The sequence below is a fragment of the Eublepharis macularius genome, chromosome 5, assembly GCF_028583425.1.
Source record: "Eublepharis macularius isolate TG4126 chromosome 5, MPM_Emac_v1.0, whole genome shotgun sequence".
In the NCBI taxonomy this organism is placed as follows: domain Eukaryota; kingdom Metazoa; phylum Chordata; class Lepidosauria; order Squamata; family Eublepharidae; genus Eublepharis; species Eublepharis macularius.
Genome location: NC_072794.1, coordinates 13,968,146 through 13,991,028, shown reverse-complemented (window position 1 = coordinate 13,991,028; position 22,883 = coordinate 13,968,146). Strand labels below are relative to the sequence as shown.

General features: G+C 47.1%; 2 protein-coding genes across 4 annotated transcripts in view; one reads left to right on the top strand and one right to left on the bottom strand.

The window, feature by feature from the left end:
* SH3GL1 (SH3 domain containing GRB2 like 1, endophilin A2) overlaps positions 1-16,688 on the top strand; it is an 80,984-nt gene extending 64,296 nt beyond the window's left edge. The window contains exon 10 of the mRNA XM_054979316.1: positions 16,656-16,688. Coding sequence (XP_054835291.1) covers positions 16,656-16,666 — 11 coding nt within the window. The 3' untranslated portion in view covers positions 16,667-16,688. The remainder of the gene's footprint in view (positions 1-16,655) is intronic.
* MPND (MPN domain containing) lies at positions 488-21,627 on the bottom strand. Of its 3 annotated transcripts, none has more exons than XM_054979307.1 (13): positions 21,497-21,627; positions 20,117-20,334; positions 18,172-18,402; positions 15,679-15,838; positions 14,234-14,309; positions 12,667-12,763; positions 10,017-10,089; positions 9,639-9,715; positions 8,159-8,327; positions 7,818-7,888; positions 6,736-6,825; positions 3,795-3,896; positions 488-1,778 (listed from the first exon to the last, which is right to left on the bottom strand). In XM_054979307.1, the coding sequence occupies exons 1-13, from the start codon at positions 21,504-21,506 to the stop codon at positions 1,692-1,694; spliced, it is 1,461 nt and encodes a 486-aa protein (XP_054835282.1). In that variant the 5' UTR covers positions 21,507-21,627; the 3' UTR covers positions 488-1,691. The 3 variants fall into 3 exon arrangements, with proteins under 3 accessions (XP_054835282.1, XP_054835283.1, XP_054835284.1); XM_054979308.1 differs by having other exon boundaries at positions 3,804-3,896; XM_054979309.1 differs by lacking the exons at positions 488-1,778; positions 7,818-7,888 and having other exon boundaries at positions 3,809-3,896.
* Positions 21,628-22,883: the final 1,256 nt, after the last annotated feature.

Genomic DNA, 22,883 nt, shown 5'->3' with positions numbered 1-22,883 from the left:
ACTGCCTCTGCGAGTTGGCAATTCTAAATTGCAACACTGCAGGCAAAGGGCAAAATCTACCGGCCGCTGGCAGAGGCAATTTGGAAAGTGGTGGAGCTGCAGCAGTGACTCACACAGAGAAGCGGCAGGCTTCTTCCTTTGTGGGTCAGTGCTATGGAATCCACGCTCCTGGAAAATGTACCAGAGCAAAGAGCTTCACCGGGGCAGCTTTATTAGTTACGTGTAGCATTACGGCTGATGGTATGGGGTTCAAATGTCTCTTCTGCCGCAAGTCATTCTTTGTCAGCCGCTGTGTGCCCTACCTGCAATATGATGACAATGATCATCCCGGCTTACCTTGCAAGCTTGTTGTAAAAGTTTACAAGACAACATGAAATGTTTTGAATACTTAAGAGCTCAATACAAATGTGATTTTATTATGATGAATCTTACAGTTATTTTTTTTTCTTGCCTCTTTGGTGTCGTTCAGAAGGAGGGATCAGGGAGTAAACCAATCATCCCTGACCTGTGCAGAATTGCCAAAGCCAGTAGAAGCGTATCAGATGACCCCAATTAAAATGACTGGCAGGAGGCTGTGTTTGGCCGTGGTGATTGTACATCGGGGCAGGGAGACCTTGCCTCGGGACCTGGGGAAGACCCTATCTGTGAATCCTCCAAGTAACTGGTTTCCAGATTTGTGAGGCACACCATCTTCCCTCTTAATGCCCGGAAAGGTTCGGTTTTGTTGTGTAAGAGGAAGACTTAACTATATGCAAAGGAGTCTCCCTGTCTCTCTGCCCGAGTTTCTGATCTGGGCAGACTCCCTGTATGGCTGGAAACCAACCCTGAACCAACATCTTATGCAGAGACTGGCCATGCTGATTGCAAAGTGTGTGCATCATTCACTGCACATGCAGAGATGCAGCAGGCATTCTCTTTGAACCTCTGGGTTTTATTTTGCCTAGAATTACCGCTGTAGCTGAAGCAGGAAGGACTGGGGTACGATAAAACGATTTCCAAATGCAATTTCATTCTCTCTTCTCCCCACACTAGCATTTTTGTGATTCCTTGAATTATTCTCCTTGCCATAACTAACTACGCCTGTACTATTTCAGCCTTTTAAAATCTACTTCTAGAAATAACATTTCAGAAAGTTGCTAGCCTTCCTGATGCCAGTTTATGCCATACATAGCTCTGTTCCGTCGTCTCCACCCCAACGCATTAGGATCACTGTTGACTTCTCATAAATCCGCCTTCCACTTAATAGCTCCAAGCTAGGCTGTGGTCAAGAGAGATTTCCACTTTGTGGCCAACCAACTTAATCTGTGCAAGATTAACAGGGTCATGTCCTGCCTCTGTTGCAGCTCCTGCTGTGGCATCAGCCAAGCCTTTTAGCTCTCTGCCTCAGTTACCCCTCTGCAAAATGGGAATATCGCTGCACTTGTTAGGGTGGTGATCGGGATGTGCCTAAAACCATAATGTTAAGGCAAAAGAGCTGTTTTTCTTTTTTTTAAAAATCGCTGGCAGGGGCGGTGCGCAGCTGTCCAGGTATTTTGGGTGGCCTTTAAGAGTCAAGAAAATCTTCATTTTTTAAAAAAAGACCAACAAGAATACACGCACCCCTGCAACAGGTTTATGGTTCACGGGCAGGTGCCCTAGCCTGAACCTCAGCTGTGCAAACCGAGTTTCGTTAGAGTCCATTTTCTTTGGCTTCAGCTGCTATGCTTAAGGAGGCTGTAGACTTGATCTAGAACGTGTCCAAAACCTTGGTCCTTGGGCGTGCGGGAAGCTAAGGAGGCCTACAACAAGAGATCCAGAGGAGTTAGCCGTGTTAGTCTGTAGTAGCAAAATCGAAAAGAGTCCAGTAGCACCTTTAAGACTAACCAACTTTACTGTAGCATAAGCTTTCGAGAAACAGTTCTCTTCGTCAGATACACGAGAGATCATCATGAGTTGGCTGAACAGCCCAGTAAGGTGAAGGTACATCCTACCCTTGATCCCTAGCACTTCTGTATGCTGGATCAGACCCGTGGTCCAACACCTGTTTCCCAAAGAGCCTTACTAGATGTGCCTGGAAGGCCTGCAACCAATGCATAGGGGCCGATGCTTCCCCCGTTGTTACCACTAGCATTCAAAGGTATACTATCTCTGAACATGGAGGTTCCACATAGTCATCATGGCTAATAGACCATGATTGTCCTGTCTTCCATGAACTTGCCCAGTCCCTTTTGCCAACTAACCTAGTTGCTATCAATACATCCAGTGGCAAGAAGGACTTTCTTTAGTCTGCCCTGAATCTACTGGCCATCAATTTCAGTGGGTGCCCGAATCCTTGTCTTACAGGGGAGCTCACCGTCTTCTTTCTACCACGTATAGGTTTATATACATACGTCCCCCTGAGTTGGTTTCCTGCAACATCCCATCATCCTCAGCTAATTCTACAATGGACGTTTGGCTTATGAATTGCCCCCTCCCCAAAAAAAGCCATTCTCCTGCTAACGAGGCCATTCCGCTGCCTGCAGTCTCAACCCCAAACGGACACAAATCTAGAAACCAGCAGGAGAAAGCTTCCTTTGTCCTGCTTCCTCTGCTGCTAATGTGAAAGTTCCTCTTCTTCAAAAACAAATGGGAGACCCCTGCAGGAAACTGCCAAAGAAGCGTTTATTAGGAAGGGTGAGCCTAGCATCTCGGGCTCTGTTGGCACGACAGTTCCCTTTCCCACTGCAGGTATTAAATGCCACTGGCACGAAAGATCACAGAGCTTATCTTTTATACTTCTGCTTTGCTGAAAACGTTTCAGGCAGTTCCTCTTGCATTTCATAACCTGGACAGGGCTCTAGTCCACAGTAAGTCTTTCGGTGGTTTCTCCTTGGATTTGCAGCTTTTACTTACTCTACTGAGCCTTTGTTAGCAAGCGCTGTTCTCAGCAACTTCCGTTCAATGCTTCAGGACAGTGAAAAGTGGCTGGAAACTGGGATGGCTGAAAGGGAGAAAAACTGCCCCTCTGCCAGAAAGTCTCTGCCAGAGAGTTGCGGGAAGAAATTTTTATTTTAAATAGAAGTTGCGTGTTTCTTTAAAAATTAGGATTGGGCATTCTGAACTGTGAAAGCAGCTATTCACATGTCTTTCTGTGCAGAGTCTGGTATTTTTCGTCACAAAAGGTGAAAAGTACCTGACATAGTCAAATTCCAGCCAAGGATTCAGTGAGTCCAGCATGCTATTTCTATCCAGAAGCTTCTGCGAAGAACACTAAGAGTCCTTCCCTGCTCTTTGGCACCTAGCAATTGTCCTTCAGTGGTACACTGCCCGTGAACATGGAGGTCCCATTTGAATTATCATGGCAAACGGCCATTGCAAGGCTGTGAATTTGTCTAAGCTTTTAAAGCCAGCACCTCCATACCAACTCTTGTTGTTATTTGGCTTTCTCCAATTAGCGCATCCCATCTTCACTGCCCGCTTTTCAACAGCTGTCAGTCACAGGCCCATCACCCCGGTATCAAAGGAAGTCTGCCAGCAGAAATCCTTCCTTTTCAAGTCATGTTTAGCAAGACTACTGTGACATCAAGGGAAAGAGACCCAATCAACAGCCCTTCCAATGCAAACTCATTTGCATGCCACGTTTCTATTGGCTGTGAGTGTTGACTGCTACCCCTAGGAGGGTGGAAGAAGATGGGGAGATGCATACAGATGTTGCTGGTAGATTCCATCTCTAGTTTGGTTGTGTGAACTGGCGCAAAAGAGTTCTCAAGAATGCCAGAGTCCAAAAATGAGTTGCATCAAGGTGTGGCCAAGATCTGGAAGTCATTCTTGCTCACCTGCCTTACCTTTAGCTTATCCAAATAAGTCTGTTCTGGACCCCACATCTCTTGAAACTTCACCAGATCAGGTGCTCCTTTGTAAAACTCCACCAACAGCATCTAGAGAAGGTAAAGGGAGACACTGTCAGGAGAGAGGGCCAGCACCAGACCTATTCCCATTGGGTTCATTAGCCATTGGGGGGGGGGTCATTATGAATATACTCCTGGGGGACAGCTGCTGTCTGCCATGGTGTCATTGCCGTTGGTGATTCTTTTTCACCACTGATGCACAAATACAGTTGATGAATATTTTAAATAAGCAGCAGATCATATATTTCCACAGGAAAAAAGTTCCACACAAGGAAACGGGTGAAGATATCATTTGTGGATTTGTTTGAAATTCAAATCGGCAAGCTTGTAAAATTTAGCCTCATCCCTAATATGGATGCTAACCCAATGGAACTTTGTTCTGACCAAATTTTAATTTAGGAAAAAGGCAATGTGGGAGGGGGGGCGGTGAGAGGGTAGAACCCTGCAAAATTATACAGGGTGTATTGAAAGTGCAAAAAGAGAAACATCTTCTCCCACGGTACAAGAACTTGGGATCACACTACAATAACATGTAATTTATATACCGCCCTTCAGGACAACTTAATGCCCACTCAGAGTGGTTTACAAAGTATTTTATTATTACAAAGTATGTTATTATTATCCCCACAACAAACACCCTGTGAAGTGAAGGGTTGAGAGAGCTCCAGAGAGCTGTGATCAGCCCAAGGGGACCCAGCTGGCTTCAAGCGGAGTAGTGGGGAATCAAACCCGGCTCTCCAGATTAAGAGTCCCGCGCTCTTAACCACTACACCAGACTGGCTCTACACTACACAAAACTGATTGGTGGGTGATTCAGGATAGACAACGGCCTTGGTTAGTTATTGGAAGACCAGGGTTGCAGAGGCAGGCAACGTCAAACCACCTCTGTAAGTCTCTTGCCATGAAAACTCCACCAGGGGTGGCCATAATTCAACTATGACTTGTGGGCACTCTCCACCTCCACTCAGGACAGACAAAAGGAAGCACTGTTTCAGTTGAACGTGTGGAACTCACTGCCACAAGATGGGGTGACAATGGGCACTAGCTTAGACTGTTTTAAAAGAGGACTAGATGGATTTATTAGCCATGATAGCCAAACAGTGCATCTAGGTTCAGAGGCGGAAAGCCTTTGATTGGCAGGCCCTGGGGAGCAGTCAGGAGGGGAGGGCTGTCGTCTGTGGAGGGGGCTCCTTGTGGGTTTGTGGCATCTGACTGGGTGCTGCAGGAAACTGGATACTGGACCAAATGGGCCATTGGTCTGACCCAGCAGGGCCACTCTTAGCTTCTTTGGACCTATTTTTATATTCTTAGGGGAGGCCAACCCATTTCTTATCAGTTCTGGCCACATAGTGAGCAGAATCTATTTTGCTATCAACATCCCAAGGTCTGGTTGACAGACATGTGACATAACAACCTTATGGAAGCTAAACAGGTCAAGGTCTGAATGGGAGACCTCTGGGGAATTCTAAGTAAACTGCCTTATTTTCTGTGGGGAAAAGGGGAAGAGGCATTAATGCAAATCTGTTTTATTACTGTTATCATCAACTCCCTGGATTTCTGGGCAATTGCAGATATGCATTGAGACTCCCTCAGGTAGTAGTTGGTTTGTTGTGTACGGTCATTAAAAATCCTGTTTGCTAAAACAGGATTATATTCCTCACATCTGTGTTGGATACTGTGAAACTTGATAAGGAAGATTTGGAAATTAAAGGAGGATATTCCTTCCCAGGGCTTTTTTCTGGGAAAAGAGGTGTTGGAAATCAGTGGTGGAACTCAGGACCGCTCAATGACATCACTTTGGGTCAGCTGGAACAAGGGGGGAGTTTTTTAAAGTCTAAATCGCCTTTGACTCCACTGGCACCTTTAAGACCAACATGAATTTTTGGGTAGAAGCTTTCCAGAGTCAAAGCTCCCTTTGTCAGATACAGAGCTTTGGTTTTTGAAAGCTTATACCCTCCCAAATTTTGTTGGTCTTTAAGGTGCCACTGGATTCCGATCTTGCTGTTCTGCTGTAGAGCAACACGCCTCCACCTAAAACCAGGACAACATGAACATTCATTTCAAGTAGAATATAAAGTCAGAATACAAAATCTGCCCTGTTGTTAGGTGCAATGTCACTCAGGGCTGTTATGAAAATACTCTCTTAATAGAGGTGAGATTTTCTATCATGAGCAGAAGCCAGTCTATCGAATAACTACCCGGTTCTGTTTCTGGACCTATAGACAGTGTGGTATAGTTCTAGTCTAGGACCTGGGAGACGGGTTCAAACTGGATCCACCACTGTTTTAGACCTAAGGTTGCCAGTTCCACAGTGGGAGTGGGGGATCCCCCACTCCCAGCCTTCCCCCCCCCCCACCATTCACCTGGCCAGCAAAAACAGGCATCCCAGGTGTACTCGGTGCTGGGCAACATAACTCCCAGAGGTGACATCACTGCGCAGGCCCCAAGGCGGCTCCCGCGCTTTGCACTGGGTCGATCCTTAAAGAGTCGGCCTGTCTGGAGCTCAAATTGTCCTGGTGCAAAGCACGGGAGTGCTCCCAGGGCCTGTACAATGACATAACTCCCAGAAGTGATGTTGCTGTGCTACACCAGGAGGCACAAGACGATAGAGAAGGTAAGTGCTGTGTCGTCATCGTCCCCCTCCACCCCCCGGAGGGTAAGGGGACCTGGCAACCCTATTTAGACCGCATAATTCAGTCAAAGGACATGCATACTACAATTAGCATCTGACGAAGAGAACAGTGATTCTCGAAAGCTTATGCTACAGTAAAGTTGGTTAGTCTTAAAGGTGCTACTGGACTCTTTTCTATTTTACAATTAGCAGTAATACTTCTGCAAGTTACAGCCTAGATGAAAACCAAAGGAATACCATCTCATGAAGAATGTCATTGGTTAGAAAGCCATCTTGGATATAAGTGACTTCCACCTCCATGGGAATACCGTAATCGTACGGTCTTTGCTGGAGAGGAGAAAAGAAACCAGACAACAGCTTAAGCAATGAATGGTGCAAAGCTCCCCCCAGTGGCAGAAAACGGCATGGCTTGTGGGACTCTCAAAAAATTTCTGTCCTGTTTTTGCTCAGTGGAACTTCCATGTTCAGAAGCAGTGTACCCTCAAGAAGCAGACACTGAGGAGGAATGGTACAGACAGCATCTTCATGCCCCGCTCAGCATACTTCCAAAGACTCAGTGGCAGAGTTTTGTTTTTTTTTAATGAAAACAGTTACCAATCTTGGGTGAAAAAAGAGCCCTTGAGACTGCTTACAGTCAAATGAAAAAAACAGCAAAATTTTAAAAGCGGGGTGTGTTTATAACATTTACTGGATGTTGCTCTGTATTTTACGATACATTGGTTGTATATTGATATTTAAACATTTTTAAATTTTATATATCTCATTTACTGTACAGTACTATTTTAAACACACACACACAATAAGCATCGTAACTCGAACCGCTCTACGAAAGAACTGATGCCAGAGGTACAGATGAAATGCCACCCAAAACGAGACAGGCTTTGCCTGACTTCTCAAAGTTGACAGTACAGAACAGAGCAATATTTTCTATGGAGGGATGCTCCATAAGTTCGGCACCACTGCAGAGAAGGCCCCCTGACTACCCATTGCATATCAGATAAGACTTTCAGGACTGTCTATGCTGGACACAGCCCAAGGTCCAAATCTAGCTAACCAAACAGAGCAAGATGGAACTTATTCTAGCTAGTCCTCAACTGGGAATCCAAAGTACACTGCCTCTACAAGCAGAAGTTCCATTTAGCTCTCATGACGACTTACAGACCAGAGGGATGGAACGTGGTCAGATCCAGCAAGCCGATGCTCACAGACATAAGCTTCAAAATCCCCTATCCACACCACCGCAGGCCCCAATTTCTCACTATTTCTGCCTCCTTCCCACATCTTCAGAAAGTATACTTATATAGAGGTCACAAACCCACCTCTGGAGGGGGCATGACCCAGAAGGGTGAAATCTTTGACTCCATGCCTTGGTTGCCAGGGTAGTAAGGGCCTGAGAAGGGAACATAGGAGAACTCTGATGAGCGATTTGCCTTCAGTTCCAAGAAGCAAACTAAATAAATATTGATTTGCTGCCCTTTAACGACAGCCAAAATAGGTTGATCTAACCACAGATGAGATCCAGGCAGGGTTGGCAGTCGTTCCCTGCAGCTTAAGCTGGTAACACAGAGCGAAACGGGAAGGAGCACTATCAAGGATTCTAATCCTCATTGTGGTTGGTGGAGAAAAAAATCAGAAAAAGTCTGTAACGTTTCTTGCTTACCACAAATGAGAGCCAGGCAGGGTTGGAAACTGTTGTTAGTTCCTTGTAGCTTGAGTTGGTAATCCATTTGTGTATCTATGTCCTGGAGAGACGGCAGAGCGTGGCTGAAGGGGTGACTGTGATACCACCCCACCAGGGAGAGCCCACGCATAAAGAGGTTCTGGCAGATCTACAGAGGGGAGAAGAAAATCTCGCCTTTTAATTCAACAAAAACATCCCCTTTACTTAACCTTCCTGTGTTGATCGTAGCAAAAATGCCTTCCTTCCTTGAAGTGATGGCACAATTTAAATAATGATCCTCCAGTTCAGACAGAGGAACTTTGCAGGGATATGTTCTTTTGTTACTTCATAGTAAGACACATGGCTTTAACTAAGAAGTAGACCACAGCAAATAGAAGTGAGAAGTCAGGACAGTCGAAAGAGTAGTTGCAACAGGGTTCTAGCCCTCATTGTCACAGAGAGAAAAAGATCTTTTTGCTTAAAGGAACTAGACACCCAAGGAGATCAGAGTCAGAATTGATTTTATTTACTTTATTCGTAGTCCATCTTTCTCGCTGACCCTCACGAAGAATTGTGTGGGTAAAGTGCAGTCAAGTCACAACTGACTTACAGCAACCCCATAGGAGTTTCAAAGTAAGGGACAAATAGAAGTGGTTTGCCATTGCCTGCCTCTGCGTAGTGACCCTGGACTTCTCCCATCCAAGTGCGGACCAGGGCCAACCCTGTTTAGCTTCTGATGTCTGACAAGATCAGGCTAGCCTGGACCATCAAGGTCAGGGCCAAGGGGAAGACATTAAAAATGCAAAAAGTGCCATTTTTAAAAGATGTTTTGTAGGAAAATACGGAACCGTGAGAGGCTGCGGCATGTAGATTTAATATCCGCATTCCCCATGATTCATTCTGGTGCTCCAATTAAGCAGATTTGCTTCTTTACACCACCTTCATTTCCTAACTATAAGACAGCATTTCCAAGCCTTTCAATAATTGAAATTAAGTTTCTGGGTTTTTTCCCCCCTGGATTCACCGCCAGAGATTTAGACTAATAACTGCCTGTGGATGAAGGGGTCCACCCCAGGGTGTGCATGCAAACAGGTTACCATTCTGGGCAAACCTCCCGATTGAAAAGGCAGGAGCTCCGAGGTGTGACTCATGAAGAGACACGTCTTGCATCCACCCTCCAAGTATGCCGCACTGTCTTCACCGGTTGTATCAGGAGTGAATGAACCATCCGGTTGCATCCAAAGTAAATATCTGACAAAATTACCCTCCCTGACAGCTGGTGCCTTCTTTCCATTAAGTCATGAATCTCTTAACAGGCATGAGCTGTCTAATTTTGCAGGAGAGTTTCAATTTTAAACCACCCAAAGGAGGTTGCCTGTTTAGCTGAAGGAAGCTACCTGCTGTTGGGAGAGTTTGGGAGATGCTACTCCTTCGTCCCAGCATCCGGGGTTGTTCTGTGACCTCTATTTGTGCCCCTTACCTCCTCCTCCACCGCAGCTGCTGCCTCCGCATCTCCCAGGCGGGACCGGCAGGGGAAGGCCCTCAGCACCGTTAGCACTGCATAAAGAACAAGGACAAGAAGAATGGGGCTGGCCCAAGTTTTCCCAGGCCAGTCTTCCTGGGTTAACATTTCCAAATCATATATAAGTGCGAGTCTCCTCTGCCGGACTGACAACGGTCAGCACGCTCAGAAGCCTGACAAGAGCCCAGGGCAGATCCCCAAATTGCCACCAAGAGGGTGGATCACCACGTCCTCCCCTTTCTGCTGACCTCCCCCTTCTCCCAAACTCATCACGGTTCAACAACAAAATCGAACCTTGCAAAATCTAATTCGCCCCCCCCACATCATAATACTTACATTGGCTATTGATATCCCATCGTCCACCCAAGTAGCCCACCACCTCGCTCTTGGTTAAGTGGCTGTGGAAATCCTAAGAGGGAGGGAAATGCTTTCAGGTTAGCAAGGAAGTCACTGGTTCAAATCCAACCTCTGCCTCAAACTTCTTAGGAAGGCAAGCTCCTGTCTCCTTCCCATCCAGCTTATCACACAGCTTCTTGCAGGGCTGTTGTAAAGCTGACCACAAAGTCATAGCCACAAAGTGTTTTGAACTCATAAAAGGCCAGCAGAGGTAGTGTGGGGTAGTGGTTAGAAGACTGGACTAGGATCTGAGAGACCCAGGTTCGAATCCCCACTCTGCCACGGAAGCTCACTGGTGATGTTGGGCCAGTCGCACAGTGACATCCTAACCTACTTCACATTGTGAAGATAAAATGGACAAGTGGAGAACAATGTAAGCCATTTTGGGTCCCCATTGGGGAGAAGGCAGGGTATCAATGAAGTAAAGAAAGAAGTAATATCTTTGGTATATTATTCCGAGTGTGTTATTGGAACTCTCCAAGAAGCTTGCAGGTTAAACCGAGCGCTCCCAGAACTTGCCGCAGTTGTCCAAAAAGAAAAGATTTTAGTAACTGCAGATCGTCACATCACACAAGCAGCAGGTGCATTGCTTGCTGGAGTTTGCTTTTCGAGCCAGCCATAGAAATATGCTCAAAAGAGGCTGAGCATGCTGCAAACATACTTTGGGCTTCCTTTTCAGGGAGGATTCCAGCCCTGGTAGAAGCTACAGCTGCGTGGTGGAGATGGAGGCAACCTATTGCAAGCAACCAATGTGGGCGGGGAGCCAGGAGGAGGGGGTGGCAGGCTGTATTTTATTTCTGTAACATAGAATTGCTCTGACCTGGGTGGCCAAAACCAGCCTGATCTCATCCGATATTGGAAGCCAAGCAGAGGTGGCCCTGGTTAGTTGGATGGGAAAGCAACAAGAAAAGCCACGGTTGGCTACGCAGAGGCAAGCAATGGCAAACCACACCCAATTTTCTCTTGCCACGAAAACCCTATGGAGGTTGCCATACATTGGCTGTGACTTGACAGCAATTTTCACCACCATGTATTTTCAGCCTTTTCCTTTTTTCTTCTGCTCTGGAACTGACAAGGAAATTAGGATGCAAACAATTTCAGGAAGGGAAATCTAATCAATCGTACGGGAGAACGGTTAAAGTTAAAGGACTATTCCTTTTCTAGCAGAGCTGAAATGAATTTTCAAGCAAATTTCTTCCAGCTCAAATGATCTTTGCAAATCTAAATTTAAATGGGAGGAGGGGATAAAATTATTGCAATGATCAGCAATTGTGGTTCCTACGGAAAAAACTATTATGCGGATCATAAAATTGCAAGGAGTGGGGGAATAATTTATTACATTTGAATCCCCTTCCTCCCCTAAGGAGCTCAAGGAAATCAGCATAATTCTTTTCATATCCATGGAAATATCACAACAACCCTGCGAGGTAGGTTAGACTAAGAGACAGTGATGACCAAAGGGATTTTGTGGAGATTTGAACCTAACTGCAATAAAATAAAACTCAGTTTAGAGAACAGCAAAAATGAAAGCATTCCAAGCAGCAATGGAAATCAACATTGCCCATGGTTTAGCAGCAATTAAAAGAGCAGAACTCAAAAGTTTAAAACCTAGTGAAAACTGGAAGAAGGAAGCAGAAGCGGAAATCGCCTCCCCCAACTACTTTAAAAGCCTGGAAGAAATAGGTCTTCCTGATGCCAGAAAGACCATCTGAGAAGAGCGCATTCCAGTACTAAGGCACCACTACTGAAAAGACCCTGCCTTGTGTCTCATCTCTGACAAAGGAAGGCCAGGAGGAGTAGAAACTGTCTTTTTAAAAATTAAAGATGTATCTTAGACAACAACAGGGCTTTTTTTCAGGGGGAACATGGGGGAACGGAGTTCCAGAACCTCTTGAAAATGGTCACATGGCTGGTGGCCCCGTCCCCTGATCTCCAGACAGAGGGGAGTTAAGATTGCCCTCCATGCCGCTGAGTTCCACCACCTCTTTTCCCAGAAAAAAAGCCCTGGACAACAATCTCAATGGATGGGCAGGAACATATTAGTCCTTTAGATTTCCTGGTTCATCCCAAGCCTTTTAAAGCTTTCAAGAGAGTAACCAACATTTTGAATTAGGCCTCAATGCAAATAAGCAACCAAGAAAATTCTTTTAAAAAGCAGGTGAGTTATTCTTTCGGTAGCTGGTTTTTACCAGGAGCCTTTAATCTCTAAGACTTTTGGATACATCCCAAACATTTGTGCAGGCATGAGAGCTCCAGACATTTCTTATGGGCTAGGAACTTGCACAAGATCATTTACAAGGAATCTAGAATCGAGTGCTTTACAGCATCGTCTTAATTTATCAACTAGACTTAGGATTTTTAAGCTAACAGTCTCCCTATTGAAAAATATTTTAAAATTTTGCCCACATTTTATTTTTAAAAAACCCAAATCAAATCAAAGACGTATTTTGGACTGGTGGGAAATTTCATTTCAGCTCAGTCATCTGAGCTTTGTTTTCAATCAGACAGCACGTTATTTATGGCGTACTGGTTTGGAAATTGCTTTGTGCTCATTTAGGAAATGTATTTAAATATACACATACGTACGTACCAAGAGGAGAAGAACGTTGCTGGAAATGGCAACGTTGAACGGCTGGAATTTGTTCAGGGCTGTAAAGGACGTCACTTCTACCAGGGTATGGGGATTCCTGTAAACATACAACACCCGCAGCCATGAGAACTAGAAACTCTTGGGGTGGGGAGAGGAACAAAAATGGATAAGACAAAAATTGGTGATGGGAGATCAGAGACTGAACTATCACTCGTGATAAATGGAGGGAGGAGGTGCCCTTGTAGTACGCCCCTTGTATATGTTTATTCCGCAAAATGTGTGACTCTCCCTGCCATAACTGAGGACTCATCAGGGCCTCGATAAACTTCCTATTTATTATTTATTTGTTTGTTTTATTTAATTTGTAGTCCACTCTCCCTGCACGCACATTCAGAGCGGATTAACAACCTGTAAATACACATAATAAAAACAATTAAAACTCTGGTAGCAGTTATATAAATACAGCAATAAAACTTATTACGACAGCCCACCTTGCACCCTACATCTGACATCCTTAAAATCCACAGAGCAGGGAGGCTGAGATTTAATAAATACAGGTTGGGGAGGGATTTCCCCTCCCCCCCCAGGGAGGGGCTGGTTGGATGATTCGCCTGCCTCAATCCCCATAAGCCTGGCAGAACATCTCCGTCTTACAGACCCGGTGAAATCTTAACAGATTTTGCTGAGACGGGCCTTCACAGACAGAGAGTTCCACTGGGTAAGTGCCAGGACTTAAAAAGCCCTGGCACTGGTTGAGGCAAAGTGGCCCTCCTTGGGGCCAGGGATCACCAGTAACCTTTTGTCTGCTGATTGAAGCAACCTTCGGGGAATATAGAACGAGAGGCGGTCCTAGTTTTGCTGCTTGTGTGGAATCACAGAAAAATTTAAGCAGGGCTTGGGCAGGAGCTGAGAAACACTCTTTCTCACTACTTCCTTTAATTTCCACACAATAGAATTTATTTCTCTTCTAGGAGCGAGGCCCATACCGACTAATCAAGGGGTCCAAACACCTTTCCTGGGAAAAAGGCTAAAGTAGTTGGGGTTTAGAGAAGTTTGAAACCTGGGGCCATCGGGTTCAAATCCGATGTTTTGCGGATAAAGTGGAAGAGGGGAGAATGATGTGAAAAGCCACTTTGAGTTCCAATTAGGAAGAAAAGCAGGATATGAATTTAAAACAAAATAAAAATCAGGTTTATAGAATGATGCGCAGTGAGGAGGAAAGAGAGGGAATTTGTTCTCCCCACTCCCATAATACTAGACCTCAGGGGGAGTCCATCGAAATGGATAGGGAGCAAATGCAGGACAATTTTTTTCTGCATAATTCACAGAAGGAATTCGATGCCCCAAGGTGCGGTGACGGCAACCAACTTTGATGATTTTAGATAGATTTGGAACAACAATGAGCCAGGATTGCCAAACAGAACCCTCAGATCCAGAGCCACTCTGTCTCTGAATACCAGCTGGATCTAGTTGGGTACTAGGAACACTTGGCTCAACGGACCTTTGGCCGGATCCATGCAAGTTCAGCCGGGGGATTTCACGAGCAGAGAGGAGCAAATCAGCATACCTGGCTGAATCTCGACTCCCCAGACTACAATAGCGTACAGGGATACAATTCTTGCTGTCCAGCCTCTTGCCATTATCTGGAAAAAAACAATTCACATGCTGGAAAACTGGCTTGTTGCTTGCCAAAAGAAAACATTTTTATTTTATGTTTAAAAAGTAACTTTTCTCATGTTTTGCATATGGTTGTTGCCCCTTTTCCCAGTCAACGTCCTGGTCAGCTGCAGAGACAATGAAATAGCATTCCCCAGGGTCTAGTGATGGGCACAGCTTCATTGCTGAATGGACATTTCTGCCTTGCAGAAACACAAAGTGGGGACCTTTACAGACACTCAGTGTTGTGAGCTGGCAACACAATCTGGGAAATCTGATTGCAAATCCCTCCTCTGCAACAGCCTCATCACCTGGTGGGCAAGTCTGTTCTCAGCCCCTGACTTTTGGGAAATGGTGCAATCTTCCCAAAGATTATTGTCGTGAACAGGGCTTTTTTTCTGGGAAAAGAGGTGGTGGAACTCAGTGAGTTACCCTCAGCGAAAATGGTCACATGGCTGGTGGCCCCGCCCCCTGATCTCCAGACAGAGGGGAGTTTAGATTGCCCTCTGCACCGCTGGCGGCGCGGAGGGCAATCTCAACTCCCCTCTGTCTGGAGATCAGGGGGCGGGGCCACCAGCCATGTGACCATTTTCAAGAGGTTCCAGAACTCCATTCCACCGTGTTCCCGCTGAAAAAAAGCCCTGGTCATGAAGAAAATTTCTAATATGTAAGGAAAAGGTTTTTTTTTAAAAAAAATTAGAGATTGTCTTTGTACTGCATAGTATGAACAAACCTGAAACTATTTTTTCCACTTGGCCAGGCAGATGAAAAGCTCTAGATTAGACTACTGGAATTCTCTCTTAGCAAAGATGCCCTTGAACACTACATAGAAACCTGTTAGTTTAAAAGGCTGCCAGTCCTATCCTACTTAATTTGCCAGGAGTTCAGGATGCTATACCAAACAGATGCCAAAGTAGCATTCACCAGAAGCGAGGCCTTCTTGGTGGTTGCCTCTAACATTTTGACCCTCATTTCATTAAGCTGTTGGTTCCTCCCCCTTGATTACATCTTTCTTGGGGCCAGTAAATGATCTTTAGTCAGACATTAGCTACCACATAGTTCATAAGGGGAAACTGGCATTTTCTTCTCTCATTTCTTCTAATTTTACAACCTTTTAAACATTTCATTTCCAGCACATTTACTGGTCGTGCTGCAAAACGCTTTGCAAACTTTTTTTTAAGCTACCAAACAGTACGATGATTTCCTCAGAACTTGGAAACATAATTGAAAGCTGTTTTAACCTTTACCGGCGTTGGAATTCTGTAACAGCAAGGTGGAAATCTGAACAACAAAAGCATTTGGAAACATTCCTCTGCTTTGCTATGAATGCTCCCTTTTTTCAAAACTCAGGATTACCCGTGCCAAGCGATTCTGCCAGACTTTTGCTCTGATGCTTTCGGTTTTTTTCCTCCAGCTTCCTGGCCAGCATGGACTCTGAGAGGGAGGATTTAACCCCTTTGGTTTCCTCTTCTTCATCGTCAGCAAGCTCTTCCTCCTCTCCTTCACTCACCAAGCCCTAGGAAATGGAGAACAACATAGAAATAGTCAGAATTGAGATCTCCAAGCTGATTCTTGCACCCTTCCCTAAACTGTCCTGGGTTGGAGACCAGTAGGTCTCTTAGAGCCAAAACACCTAGGTTCAGCACGTGTTCTCTTACCTCAAGGTTTGCCGGGATCTGTAGGCGTCCTGGAAGCTTAAAGTTTAGCATTTACAGAGCAGCAGGGAGGGAAATACAGGCGCCTGCATTTCCCTTCCCCTTCCTGCTGCTCTGTAAATGCTAAACTTTAAGCTTCCAGGACGCCTACAGATCCCGGCAAACCTTGAGGTAAGAGAACACGTGCTGAACCTAGGTATTTCTTAACGTGTGTTTTGGCTCTTAGACCCAGGTCTACTTTTCACTTGTGCCGAGTCCTGGAATGCATGGTGTTATCAATGAGTATGTGCAAGGAGTCTTTCTGTAACCACCATTTCTGGCAAGACCAGGCCTTTTCAGGGTTGACTCCCAGTTTTTGGAGTCCCTTCCCAAAGGGGAGCTACCAGCTCTCCATTACTGGCACATTTGACAGAGTCATATACATATTTCTGTCCTTCTAGGATGGGTGGCTGGAACCGGTCTTTGTAATGCTGCTACTGGTCTTCGTAATTTATAGGACAAACTAAATATCCATTCCAGTCATGCTATGCTCACAAGTAAACCTTTCTGATTTCAAAGACTTACTCCTGGGCGAGGTTTTATGCTTCTGCTTGGATAATTAATGGATTAAAATGGCAAAGCAGCGCACATTATTAAAGGTCACTGTCATGGAGAAAACCTGCATACTTTGTTTTTCAGACGATGAATGAATCACCAGGGAAGAGGCATTCCTTCCTGGGTCAGAGCCGAATGCTTCTTTAAGTTGCTTCTTGAAACCCCAGAGCTGGGGCACCACAACAGAAAAAGCCCTTCTACTCTTTGACCTCCTACTTTACCTCCAATAAAGAAAGGACATGGGGACTAGAAACTCAGCACTTACATGCAAAACATTTTCTTTAAAAACCTGTATGTCGCTTCATTCATTAACATTTGTCTCAACTGGTAAATCAAGCTGATTCTTGTCTAATGATGTACGGTGTTGCTTTGTCTATTTGACAGCATTTTGAGTTGGCTTGACTGATATATTCTGTTCTCTCTGGGGCACAGCGGGTCCCCTTTCATACGCTTTTCCTTAGCAAGTCGAATCTGCTTGACTGGAGATGGCATTCAGGTCTCTATTAGCACAGAAACACCCCACCACCACCATTGCCTTCAAAATCAGGGGAAATCTATTGATAGTATTTCTACCCAGGGCTTTTTTTTCTGGGAAAAGAGGTGGTGGAACTCAGTGGGTTGCCCTTGGAGAAAATGGTCACATGGCTGGTGACCCCGCCCCCTGATCTCCAGAGGGGAGTTTAGATTGGCCTCCACGCCACCAAGTGGAGGGCAATCTAAATTCTCCTCTGTCTGGAGATCAGGGGGCGGGGCCACCAGCCATGTGACCATTTTCAAAAGGCTCCGGAACTCCGTTCCAGCACGTTCCAGCTGAAAAAAAGCCCTGCTTCTACCCCACCCTTCTTCCCAAGAGTGCAGGCTGACACACACAATTCTCCTATCTCCATTTTACGCTCACAACAAACCTGAGGAAGGTGAGACCAAGGCCATTTTCACACTACTTACCTGCTCCCGAAACATTGCTAAACATTGTGCAAAAACCGCGGAAGATAGCATCTTCTCGCGAGAGTTTTGCGCGACATCGCGCAAAACTCTCACGAGAAGATGCTATCTTCCGTGGTTTTTGCGCAATGTTTTGCAATGTTTCGGGAGCAGGTAAGTAGTGTGAAAATGGCCCAAGAGTCAGTGACTGGCCCAAAGCCACCCAGCAGAGCTCTGAATCAGAGTCTCCCAAATCCTCAAAACTGTACCTTAGTGAGGTGCTCAGGCTTCCATTCTCAGCATCCTCACAACCAACCATCACCGAATTGCAGTTCTTAGATTAAGATTGTAATACAGACTCTCCCAGTGGCTCATAAAAGCCTGGCTAGATCAGACCAAAGGTTCCTCTAGTCTTGCATCCTGGTTCCCATGGTGTCCAACCACCTGCTGTTGCAACTAGTATTCAGAGGTAGACAGCTGCTGAACAAGGAGGTTCTATCGGACAAAATAGCCATCAATAGACCTCTTCTCTTCCATGTCTAATCCCCTTTTAGCCATCTAAGCCACGGGCCATCACTACAGCCTGTGGCAGGGAGTTCCACATGTTCACCGGGCACTGTTTGATGGATTTTATTTTTTCCATTAACAATGAAGGATGAGCCAGGAAGGGATGGGTCACCTCCTCTGCAGGGGGGGCGTTGGGCTGGTACTTCTTTAACCAGACGGCTTTGTATTGGTCCAACTTCTGACCCTTGTACTTGACCGAAGCCCAGCCGCACCCAGATTTCTTGGCTGGGTTAACCAGCTTCTTGCAATATGTCGCCCAGGCACTTGGTGAATTGAAAACTTGGCCCGTCTCTTGCCAAACGATCTTTCCATCTGTCAGCAGGTCACCCAGGAATTTCTTCCCCTGTGGGAGAGACCCAGAGCAAAAACAGAAGAATTTGACCTCTCTCCAGATGGACAAAATAATAGTATTTAGCATTTATACAGTGCTTCTGAGCATTCTTACAGCCCCTATGACAGAAAATACACTTTGCTGTGTTTCACAGACATTGCATTGTTGCAATCTGTCAGGGCTTGCCGCGGCTGCCGCTGGGCGTGGCACTGGGCGGTCTGCTCCTGACGTCACAGGGGGGCCAGGGACTCTGCAGGACCCTGCTCTGTGGAAGGAGGGGCGGTATACCTCACCCAGACTCCCTCTCAGTCCACTCGCTGGCCTGCTCAACCTGGCCTGCTTACCCTCTGTGTCCTCCATCTCCTCCTTCCAGAACTCTCCTCCAAGCCTCCACCCTTGCATCCTACTGCTCTCACTCCACATCATCACTCCTCACTCACACCCACCACCGCAGAGCTCTTCCCAGCCACCCTTTATAGGGTTTCCTTTCTCCACCCCGCCCTCCTTCCAGGCTTGTTCCCTCTCCTGACTGGGCCCAGCTGTGCATTCCTCCAGGTGTTTCCCTCCAACCACTAATCCCTCCTGGGCCGTTCTGCCATGCTGGCAGGGTGGGGTTGAGTGCGAGCCATCCCCAGCTGAGGGCTCCTTGGCCTTGCTCACGAGGAGCTGCCCCAGCCAGCCCCTGTGCTATTGAGCTTGCCTGGCCTTGCTCACGAGGAGCTGCCCCAGCCAGCCTCTGAGCTACTGAGCTCGCCTGGCCCTGCTCACGAGGAGCTGCCTTAGCCAGCTTCTGCGCTGCCTGCTCAGCAATGCTGGGCGGGGTTACCCATCTCCTCCCCCAGAATGCCTGTGGCAGCCCCCCCTGGAGAGGCTTGGCTTCTAGCAACTCCTGAGCCAGGCTGCTGTCTTCTAGCCATGGTGTGGCTCTGGGCTGCAGCGGCAGCGTCCTCTCCCTGCCAGGTAAGGGCTCTGCTTGGGTTGCTGCTGCTGCTGCTGCTGCTGCTGGACCCACCTTCTCCCTGCTGTGTCCCTTTCCCTCCGGCCTGCTTAGTCCCCTCTCTTCCCCCTGGAGGGTGGGGCTGGCTGGTTTCTCCTTGCCTCCTCCACCCCTCTGAGGTACTGGCCTTTTGCCCCTTCCCCATGGAGTAGGTAGGTTCTGGCCCTGGTTGCCGGCTTGGGGGGTGGAGTTGCTGCCACCCTTTTGTCCCCTGCTGTTCCCTCTTGTCAAGTCTGGGGCTCAGACCCCGGACACAATCCATATTCCTTTCAGCCTTATTATACCTGAATCACTTCACCTGCTTCAGTTTGTTTACAACCACCCTGTAAGGCAGACTGGTACTATTATTTCCTTCCCTTCTTTGTGGGGCGTATCTGTGGCTGAGGCAGAATGGCTCACCTACGGTCACTTAGTATGCTTGTGGCCAAGGCAAGATTGAACTCATTCCCTTTGCTATTATGTCACAACTGGATGTGTAGACTAGACACATCCATGTGTTTCTGAACTATGACTATGAGGACTACTAATTTAATTTTTTTAAGCATTGTGTTAGTCTGAAGATCAATCAGATTATTAGATTTGCTCTAGAGTTCCTGTTCAACAGACAGATATGTTTCAAATACATGCGAGTACATGCAGCCATGAACAGTTGTAGGGGGGCTGGTTCTGCCCAGCTGCACAGAGAGAAAACACAGGGTGACGGGTGCGAGGGAAACCCCATTATCTCACCAGGTAGTAAATAGAGAGCACCCCCTCTCCCGGCTCGATCAGGCCGTCCTTGAGCAGCACTCGCAAAGTGATCCCACGGCGGGTCAGAATGCAACAGCTGCGCCCCCCTGGAATGAACTTCCCCACCGGCTCACTCTCTGGGTCTTCCAAGCTGGTTTCCAGCTCTTCCTCATCCTCTTCCAGACATTCGTCACCACCCAAGGATTCGGCATCCAGAACTGAGGAACGAAAATCAATGGAATGAGTTGGGGAGATCAGCTCAGATCACTCCTAAACATAGGCGGGCCTTTGCTATGGGGCAACCAAGGCAGCTGTCTCAGGCCCTGGCTGGGGGAGCCCACTCACAGTACACCCCTCACAGTCATCACCTGGGGAGCTGCAACAAGGGCACTCCGGTAGCAGCCAGCCACTGGGTGTACGACTGTTGGGGGGCCCATGACCTGACTGCAACCATCCTCATCCACTGTCCCCAGTGATACTGGCACCCCATCTTCACCTTCTACTCAAGACCAAAGAATCACTTAAACCGCCCCTGCTTGCAAAATTAGAATTAAGTAATTTAAAACATCTTGTAAGTACTCTGCACATGCTCAGGAACCTTATTTTTCTCAAACCCTCTCCTGGTCTTCCAAAAAGCTGGGGCTGCAGCTTCTGCATGGACTCAAATCCCTTTAACCTGGAAGCTCCCACTGAGCAATCTCTACATGTTTAGAGACCCTGTTGTCCCACGTTCCTTTGAAACAGCCTGTGCCTGTTTAGGAGAGCTCTTGGCCCACATACATTTTTAGCAACCTGTGCATGCTCAGAGGTGCTCTGTTTCTGCCTCCTGCGTTTTAAGGAGGCTCAGTATGGGACCCCACTGCCCAGAGCACGTGAACCCTCTGAACATGCTCAAAGGCCCTCTCTTTCCTGATCCTTGGATGAATTTCCCTTCTGAAGGGGAGTGGTGGTGGATTCCAGCTTGCATATGAACCAACATCCCTCTCATTTGCAAGCAAATTTTCGTCCTTGAACTCTTTGTGCATGCTCAGAGACACGCTCTCCCTTCCCCTCCCTGCTTACGGTCTTGGGCATGGGGTGGAGAGTAGAGTTGCCAACTCTGGGTTGGGAAATTCCTGGAGATGTGGGGGGTGGAGGGATTTGAGAAAGCAGCTCAGCAAGGATATAATTCTACAGAGTCTCCCCTCCGGAGCAGCCATTTTCTCCAGGGAGAACTGATCTTTGAAGTCTGGAGAGCAGTAGCAATTCCGGGAGACTCCCAGGCCCCGCCTGGAGGCTGGTAACCCATGAGCGCCGACCAGGGCGAATGAATAAGGTGGAGGGCGGAAAGAGGGCGGAAAGCCTCCGTTGCAGGTGGTGGCGAGGCCGCATCCATCGTACCTGTTGCCATGGCCCCTCGATCCTTGGCGCGGCCGCCCTCCTGGCCCCAGCCGGGCTTCCTTCCCCTTCGCCGCTTCCCTGCCGGCCCAGCGCAGCGTCACGATGCGGCAGCCGGGAGAGGGCCGCCTCTCCCCGCCTCCACCAGCCGAGCCTCGCCGCGAGAGCCGCGGGAGAGGGTGGAGGAAAGGGCGGCGGAGAGGAAGAAAGGAAAGGGAGGAGAAGGCGGAGGGAGAGGGGAAGGGCGGAGGGAAGGAAGACAAAGGAAGGGAACAAAGGCGAGAAGAGGGGAGGGGGAGGCAGGGAGGAAGGGAAAGAGGAGGAGGAGGAGAGAGGAAGGAAGGAGAAGGGAAACGGTGCAGGGAGCCCTGATTCTCGAAAGCCTGAAACTACTTCTGAACATGTACAGAGTGTCTTTGGGGAGCTTTGACTCTCTCAAGCTTGTACCCTGAAAATCTTGTTGGTCTCTAAGGTGCCGCTGGACTCCCATCCTGCTCTTCTAGTGCAGACCCACGCAGGCTGTCTACCTGAAACTACTTCTGAGCATGTACCGAAGGTCTTTCAGGAGCTTTGACTCTTCTTAAAACTCACACCCTGAAAACCGTGCTGGTCTCTAAGGTGGAAAAGAAGGGAGGCCGCGGCAAGTCAAACGAAGAAGAAACAGCAAATGGCGCAAAGCAAGATTTTTTTTAATATTGAGTAACCCCTACACGTTTCGCCTCAGCTTTGTCAGGGAGATGTTCAGAATTCTTTTAGATGTCTATCCCGTGTGTGCGCCGGTTGCAAAGTCACCATTTGGTCTCTAAGGTGCCACTGGACTCAGATCCTGCACCTCTACTGCAGACCAACACAGCTACCCACCTAAAATGAAGCTCTTTGTATGCCCACCTTTTCCCGGACCGATATATGGAAAAAACGTTTCTTCCCCCAAAGCATGAATCCCTATGAATTCATATGGCTTTGCCATTTAAACAAAATAAGACCACCATCACATTGTAGATCATGCCTTAAGTCTATAGGCAGCACCATAACAATTGCTCATTCATTCGCTGCTTTGACAACACAAAAGCATGATTTCCAAGGTCACCTCAAGCTCACCATCAAATCACATCATGTCCACAAAAATCATGTTTCCACCACTCGGGGCGCCACCATAGTGCAAAAACAAAGCATGGATTCTCAGGATTTTTACATGGGGTCACCCCAAACTCACCATCAAATCACATATCATGTCTCCGGCCACAGACTGAAACACAAAAAATACAGATCCACCACTTTGTGGCACAACCATGGTTCAGAAAAATGGATCCAAAACACCGATCTCCATGGATCCTCAGGAGTTTTACATTTGGTCACCCAAAATTCATTATCAACTCATCTTGTCCATGGT